The sequence below is a fragment of the Sprattus sprattus genome (assembly GCF_963457725.1).
Source record: "Sprattus sprattus genome assembly, chromosome: 8".
NCBI classification, from domain to species: Eukaryota; Metazoa; Chordata; class Actinopteri; order Clupeiformes; family Clupeidae; genus Sprattus; species Sprattus sprattus.
Genome location: NC_137927.1, coordinates 28558684 through 28567348, shown reverse-complemented (window position 1 = coordinate 28567348; position 8665 = coordinate 28558684). Strand labels below are relative to the sequence as shown.

The window sequence follows — 8665 nt, the reverse complement described above, 5'->3', positions numbered from 1 at the left end:
TGCCCAGCTTCTCGGAGCGGTTAAGATCCCTTGGGATTGGGTTTCAAGTTGCCTTCAGTCTGTGCTCACTCAATCAAAAAGTTAAGATGATCCATTTGTTTAACACACTGGGCTATTCAGTGTTGTTCAAAGGAGAAGGGGAAGGTGGAGGGGGGGGGGGGGTTATGTGAGGGGGGGGGGGTCACTGAAATCGTCCCCTTCAAAAACACCAGGCACAGAGCATTGAGTGGGAGAACCAGTTTCTGCAGAGTGCCTCCGTCAATGGACGCGAGAGGCGACCCCTCTTTCTGGTAACGAGAACATGGAGATGAAAGCTGAAACATATGCATAGACTGCCAATTGCAGCCGGGTCGTTTGGAATACAAATGTCAGAGGTGGGGGTTGTGGGGGGTCAAAGAGCTGCAAGGCTCCATGCTCGGTATGGCACTCTATTTAGAACCATTCTGCAGAATTTTGTTGCATCCAGAGTGCCCTAAAGTACACCTGTAAGAGGTCCCCTCAACACCATCACCAACCTGATGCTGAGGCCTTTTCCAGTGGAGTTACAAGCATATCAAACTAAAAAAAAAATAGGCCTAGAGACTCTGTATGACTGACTTTTGCTGTATTTGGCCACAATAAGTGGAGTAGTTACATCAGGGGCTGTTTTAGGTCTCCCATAATTATTCTAACTAAAGTTAGATCAATCTATTCACAATTCATTCAGAAAGGCCATTTTCTTATTTAAGTCTGATAAGGTGCCCTGGTATTAGTAAAATTGACCAAACTACATGTTTTACCTGATAGCATTTAGTTTATACATTTCCCAATCAAAATAAGTCCTCCAGGTGAGCATCCGTTCTATTCTTTAGGCGTCAATAAAGCCAAAAATAATCAAAAGGACCCCTCTCCATGACGTCACTAAACAAGTGGGGGAAATGACATGTTTCCAGATACCATCTGGCTTTTAAACAGATTATATAGTTTCATATCATGTAGTTCATACAAGCACATTATTTAAACTGGGGTGGTCAAACACCCTAACCCTATTTGTCCGACCATTCTGGCTCCAATGGATAAAGGATATTTAAAAACGTACTAAAATAAAAACAATCATAAACACAAATCAACAGCCCAAATGAATGAATGAATAAATGAATAAATGAATGAACGACTGACTGACTGACTGACTGACTGACTGACTGACTGCTTAACCAGCACTACATCAGCCCGCCAAACTAGCCCCACACACCCGCTAACATGCAGGGAGCATAGCAACAATGCCCCACGCATACCAAAAGTCGCTCATCCAACGCCAGTACAACACCTTGGTCACAGAAATGCAGCTGCACTGGGTAACTGCAAGTCAAGCTGGCGTGTGTGGCGGGAAGCATTCACACGCTTACCAGTCACCACAGCTTAGCGTAGCATGAAACCAACTGCTGCTACAAAAACCCTACTAGTCCCCTGATCCAACCCCACTGAATAAGAACAACAGCGATACAACAACAGCAGCTGCTCTCTGCAAGCACAACAACTAACTCATACGCACTATGTCCCAGAATGGCATTGCCAACTAACTCATACGCTCCATGTCCCAGAATGGCGTTCCCAACTAACACATACGCTCTATGTCCCAGAATGGCGTTCCCAACTAACTCATACGCTCTATGTCCCAGTATGGCGTTCCAAACTAACTCATACGCTCTATGTCCCAGAATGGCGTTCCCAACAAACTCATACGCTCTATGTCCCAGGATGGCGTTCCCAACTAACTCATACGCACTACGTCCCAGAATGCCATTCCCCCCCAATGGGAACGTCCAGCACAGCAGCATCAGTGTCAGTGTAGCCTACCTCCCTTAGTCTGTGAGCGCTTCTAAACTGATACATGGAAATCCCCCCTGGCACATGCGCTGTTTGTTTTTTGTGTTGCCTCAGTGCATGTAATGGAGGCATTGTTAAAGCAGCAATAAGGAGTTCTGTTCCAAAACTAGCACGCTAACTACCTAAAAGGCATGCAGAACCCTTACAAACACCACCAATAGCCCAGTTGACACTGATAGAAGCTTTGCCGACGTTTGGCAGTATAGCTGGCAATGTCATGCTGTAAAAGCTTTTCTTCCTTTTTTCAAGGTGTTCCAGCCAGGAAACATTGAACTACATAGTTCATATCCTGGATGGCTAGTGCGAAAGACACAGGTGTTTATCTGTCCTTACCATGACCATATGCTACCAAAATGAATTCGAGGATGGTACCAAAACTAGTTGCCTATAAAACGATACCTCAAAAAGTGTCAAATTGTTGCATAGTGTTACTTTAATGGGACAGAGCAAGTGTCTAGAGTATGCATGTTACACAGCAAATGCTCCCGTACCGTACTTGCTCCCGTCGTCTCCGTTGGCATTGATCTTCTTGCCCAGGATCTGGACGTGTTTGCCAGTGGTGCGGCTGTAGAGCTGGTAGCTGCGCGTCTGCTTGCGGCTCAGCTCGTCCGGGTGTTTCGTGTGGTTCTCGATGATGAACCTGAAATCCGGCGCCGTCTGCTGGGACTCCTGAAGGAAGAGAGCAAATCCTGCGTGAATATTATGAAAAAACAAAGGCTGGGTCTTAAGTGACCTAATTCTTAAAATTCACTCATTTACTCCTTTATTCTAAAAACATATTCCGCACGGTTTGCGGTTACGTAACTATCTCAGACTGAAACGATGAGTCCTCTGCATGAGGATAAAGCCCCTGGAGCTGGTGTGAGGGCTCGGAGTGCAATGGGGGGAGATGAAGCATGATTTGGACATGTTTCTCATGTGTGCTATTCCCAGCCCAGGCAGGTGAGTACCGAGTGCCAGGAGACATGTTGTGAAACCACTACTCCATTTCCAACAGCAAGCCACTAGCAATTATACACCTGAAGCATCCAGACCTGTTACACTATCATCAAACAAATATCCGCCTGAGGACAGAATCTGGCTCATAAATCACACACACACACACACACACACACACACACACACACACACACACACACACACACACACACACACACACACACACACACACACACACACACACACACACACACACACACACATACACACACACACACACACACACACACACACATACACACACACACACACACACACACACACAGAGCTAGTGGAAGCATATTCTTTCAGCATAACACATTCCCATTCAGAAAGTTCTCTCCTTATGTCTGTCTTCATTGGCCCCATGCTTCCAGCTACCTGAGACCCAAGAATAAAAAAAAAGAAAAAATGAAAAAGAAAAAAAAACCTCCAGTCATCCCAAAGCATGTCTACAAGTCTGTCATCCATCCATGCCCTGCACGGAGGAATGGGGAAGAAAACATATACCTTCAACCCCCTGGAATCTCAATTCACGCCAATCTCCAGTTCCCTTTGCTGTTCCCGAGCAGTAATTACACAGTAATGGCCTTTTATGTGGGTTCTCTCAGCTGGCTAATTATATACACATAACATACTTCAACTGCGTGTTATTTTAACCTCAGCAAATTAATGACATTTAGTGAATGAGAGGGGGAAATGTGCTCATGGTGGAAGAAAAAAAAAAACTAACATGAGAATGAAAATGACGTACTTCCACTTTTTCCACAAATTAGCTGTTTAATGAGATTACTCCATACATAAAAGGTGTCAGAAAAGGCTTTAGAGCTAGTATAAAATGGACACTTATACAACAAATAAACACGTTGTTAGCCAATAGAAGTTATCTATTCGACAATCACGTTGATTAAAAGATACACAAATCTATCTGTACAACAGCACTAACACACAGAACTGGAACAATGTCTGTAGCGTAGACACGGAACCACACACTCCATGCGGATTAGCCTTCGAACAGAGATGCATATGTATCACGTCCTTATCCCAGTATTGTCACACACACACACACACACACATACACACACACACAAACAGACACAGACACAGACACAGACACAGACACAGACACAGACACAGACACAGACACAGACACAGACACAGACACACACACACACACACACACACTATGCACATTATTGAGAGTGCAAAACAACTTTCCTTAGTGTAAGGAACTGCACAAATGGTGGCAAAAGTCATATCATCAACAACCCATCAGCCACAGCCATGGGAAAGACACCCTGCCATAGACAGTTTCTCTGTGCAGGGTCACATAAAGACACCCTAACACAGATAGTTTCTCTGTGCAGGATCATATCAAGACACCCTGCCATAGAGAGTTTCTCTGTGCAGGATCACATCAAGACATCCGAAAACACAGACCGTTTGTCTGTGCAGGATCACTTCAAGACACCCTGCCACAGACCGTTTGTCTGTGCAGGATCATATCAAGGCACCCGAAAAAGCAGATAGTTTGTCTGTGCAGGATCACATCAAGGCACCCGAAAAAGCAGATAGTTTGTCTGTGCAGGATCACATCAAGACACACTGCCATAGAGAGTTTCACTGTGCAGGATCACATCAAGACACACTGCCATAGAGAGTTTCACTGTGCAGGATCACATCAAGACACACTGCCATAGAGAGTTTCACTGTGCAGGATCATATCAAGACACCCTGCCATAGAGAGTTTCACTGTGCAGGATCATATCAAGACACCCTGCCATAGAGAGTTTCACTGTGCAGGATCATATCAAGACACCCTGCCATAGAGAGTTTCACTGTGAAGGATCATATCAAGACACCCTGCCATAGAGAGTTTCACTGTGCAGGATCATATCAAGACTCCCAAACACAGATAGTTTCTCTGTGCAGGATCATATCAAGACTCCCAAACACAGATAGTTTCTCTGTGCAGGATCATATCAAGACACCCTGCCATAGAGAGTTTCACTGTGAAGGATCACATCAAGACACACTGCCATAGATAGTTTCACTGTGCGGGATCATATCAAGACTCCCAAACACAGATAGTTTCTCTGTGCAGGATCACATCAAGACACACTGCCATAGAGAGTTTCACTGTGCGGGATCATATCAAGACTCCCAAACACAGATAGTTTCTCTGTGCAGTGTCATATCAAGACTCCCAAACACAGATAGTTTCTCTGTGCAGGATCATATCAAGACACCCTGCCATAGAGAGTTTCACTGTGAAGGATCACATCTAGACACACTGCCATAGAGAGTTTCACTGTGCAGGATCATATCAAGACTCACTGCCATAGAGAGTTTCACTGTGAAGGATCACATCTAGACACACTGCCATAGAGAGTTTCACTGTGCAGGATCATATCAAGACTCACTGCCATAGAGAGTTTCACTGTGAAGGATCACATCTAGACACACTGCCATAGAGAGTTTCACTGTGCAGGATCATATCAAGACTCACTGCCATAGAGAGTTTCACTGTGAAGGATCACATCTAGACACACTGCCATAGAGAGTTTCACTGTGCAGGATCATATCAAGACTCACTGCCATAGAGAGTTTCACTGTGAAGGATCACATCTAGACACACTGCCATAGAGAGTTTCACTGTGCAGTGTCATATCAAGACTCCCAAACACAGATAGTTTCTCTGTGCAGTGTCATATCAAGATCCTGACCATTTCCCCAGCTCGCCTTTAGCCCACACAAGAGTGAGTGATGGAAGACAGGGAGGGAAAAAAAGAGAACTTTACTTCTGAGGGATTCGTCCTGAAATCTCCCCATCTCTAAACAAGCACAGAGGTGTGTGTCGTAGACAGTTGCATCTCAACAAGAAAAGGACAAGGCAAGCCTGTGCAAAGAGCTGAGGTTAAAGCCATGCGAAACATTTTTCCCCCTTTTTTATCAAGCTGTCGTTCTTCAAAGACAACATAGCGAAATGGATATCACTGAGACTTCAAACGATTGGCACTATCCCTGCTAAGAAGCTCAATGCTCTCTCAGATAGGCCAAAGCCAGCACAGCAGCTTGTAAAGTCAAATAAGTAGGCTCGCATTTTGCTTAACATCTTTTTTTTTTTCTCCGTTCATTTTATAACCAAACAACAGATATCTTTTTTAAATGAGTTTAATGAGAATATAAACAAAAGCACCCAACCGAAGCACCCATACCAAACCTGAATGAGAGCAACTAGGCATGGAGAAAGACTCATCTATATGGCCTATCTGACCGCGCAGAAAGCTGCAATTAAAGCACTAGTATTGTCATTACGGGCACAAAAGGGAGAGAAATCAGACAGCCTACACTACGCTGTTGTTTGTGCCAACTCCTTTGGAACAAACTGAGCACATAGCGTTACATAACCCAGTTGTGTCTCATTTTCTTCAAATCAAGGCTTTTGTTCATTATTTGAGGGGTGTCTTTGTAGATGCCCCTTTTATTATGAGATACTAATGCAAGGTTTTATAATCAGATGGCATTGACCCATTTGCTATGAAAAAATAGTCCGCCACCAAGGTGTAAGCTTGTACACGAACATAATATGAGTATATTATCATTGGTGTCATGTTTTGGTTTTAGAGGTGCATTATTTGGTGAACAGGTCTTTAAACCAATCTAAAATAAAATAAAAAACACACTCATTTTTTTTCCATAGTTACTCAATGCTCCTGCTCTTAAGCTATGTAAATTGTGAATGTTCCATACACCTTTTCTAATAAGGAAGGCAATTAATCTAAACACAAAATATATAAATATATATTCATTTCAAAACAAAACTTCTGTCATATATCTATGATGTGGCATCTTGAGATACTGTAACATGAAAACTGATTTTTGAGAAATCATACAGACTTTTAGGATACTTGTTATTGGTCACAGCCCTGTCAGAACAAATAGCCTACATATTCTCAGATAAAGTTACTGTAAAATAACAGAATCATAATATAAGTAATATCTCAAGTAATCCTCTACATGAACTTTAAAAACTGGCATATTGAAAATGCTATTTCATTTATTCAAAAGATAACACAAAAAATACGATACAGAGACACAATAATACGATACAAATATGATAACTCGAATCTCTAGATATTAATATGTCCTGTAAGCTACTTGTGCCTCATACGCACAAACGAAAGATTTTCGAGTAAATTTGATACGCCCTACATTAAAAGAAAAAAAGAAAAAGAAAATAAAAACATGTTGTGAAACTGAGAGCTGTGAGCTGAGAGTTTGCCTTTATACAGTAAGTGAAGTTGGCTAATATTGTCAGACTAACAGAACTGCATACAAAAAAAAAATGGAATCTAAACTCTTAATTCATTTTTAATGATGAATCAGTCGAAACACTAGATACCATGCAAATCCCAGTTTACATAAAGTGTTTGCAAGGCTTTTGCCAATGTTAACAATATTATCTCTTCCGTCTACCTACATTTCAGAATACGGTCACGTAAGACTGTATTCACAAAATACAATGTATTCACAAAAAGCGTTACTCCCGGCATAACCGCGAAATGGAAAGTATTGACAGGCTTACCTGCAGCTGGAAGTAGAGGACCAGAAAATGTAAACACCTGAAGGGACGGGGAAGAGAGAACAGGAGGGGTAAATCACGAGTAATTACACTAAATAAATATGTACCTTGTCGGCATCAGAAAGCTGGCTTTTAGCGACTTCTATTGGCAAGAATGTAAGAGTCTTAGGAATCGAAAGGAATTAAAAATGAAATCCTTACACGTAAATGAACCTTGAAGGTAGCAAAGACATCTTGACTTGGTCGAATACACCTGTTTCCACAGTTTGAAGACCCGAGAAACGCTGAAGAAAGCCCCGCCAGTGTTCTTATACAAAGAATCCTGGAGGAGCTTTGGAATCCCAGAGTGATGATAAATAGATAAAGTAAAACTGCGCCTCTGTAAGCAACATTAGGTGCTTCCTTGTTCAAAAAGATCGATCCAGTGGAATAAATGTAGTCTACGAATTAGTTTCCGCCTCCCTTAACCTCCTCAATCCGCGGTCTTCCGTAGGGTGTATGCGGCGGTGACTTGCGCCGCGCGGAAAGATTCAATTTGCCCCTTGTTCCACTGAGCGCTCCTCTGTCCTCCCAAGAGTGCCGCTCCAAAGATCAGAGGAACCTCAATTCTGCCCGTTGCTGCAGGGGACATCTAAATGTACACCTTGCATATATCATCTTAAAATCATCGGAGTTCACAGTAAATAGGCTCAAAGAACAATTGTATAGACCGACCAAACCTGTCAAAAAAGACACGCAGCGATTAATGCCTCGTCTTGGGTTGAAACTTGACTCGTATCCAAACGGTGTTGGTATAAAACCTTATTCAAAGCTGCGACGGATCCTTGTAGCACCAATGATGGTGTAATGCCTGTCAGTGAAGTATCTGCTGCTAAGGATTTGGGCACAGTGAGGTTTTTTTGTTGGTGGTGGGTGGAAACTTGTCAGCGGTTTGCACCTGATAGGGTGATCTTTGAGAGACCATCAGTTTTGGGAAAGTTTTTTTTTTCCTAGCTCAAGTGATTGTGGCAGGGCTGTTGCTTTCAAAGGATTGCGAATTTCTTGGTTTTAAAGGAATACACATTTCATATTTTGCTGTACCTCTCGAACATTCCCACTGTGATTTCATTTGATTTCAGTGCCATTTGCAACGTGTTCGTGAGTTGATCCCTGATGAATTTGCGGATGATCAAATATCTGAGTTTTCATTAGTTTGTATGTCTCCCTTTCTTGATAAGAAATTATTATTATTATTAT

The 8665-nt window shown here is 42.6% G+C and overlaps 1 protein-coding gene across 1 annotated transcript; it reads right to left on the bottom strand.

Moving 5' to 3' along the window:
* Nucleotides 1-2334: 2334 nt before the first annotated feature.
* fgf24 (fibroblast growth factor 24) lies at nt 2335-7662 on the bottom strand (the record flags this gene model as incomplete). Its single annotated transcript, XM_080843565.1, has 3 exons — nt 2335-2535; nt 7433-7469; nt 7631-7662. 3 exons carry the CDS (start codon nt 7660-7662, stop codon nt 2335-2337), a joined length of 270 nt encoding a protein of 89 aa, XP_080699691.1.
* Nucleotides 7663-8665: the final 1003 nt, after the last annotated feature.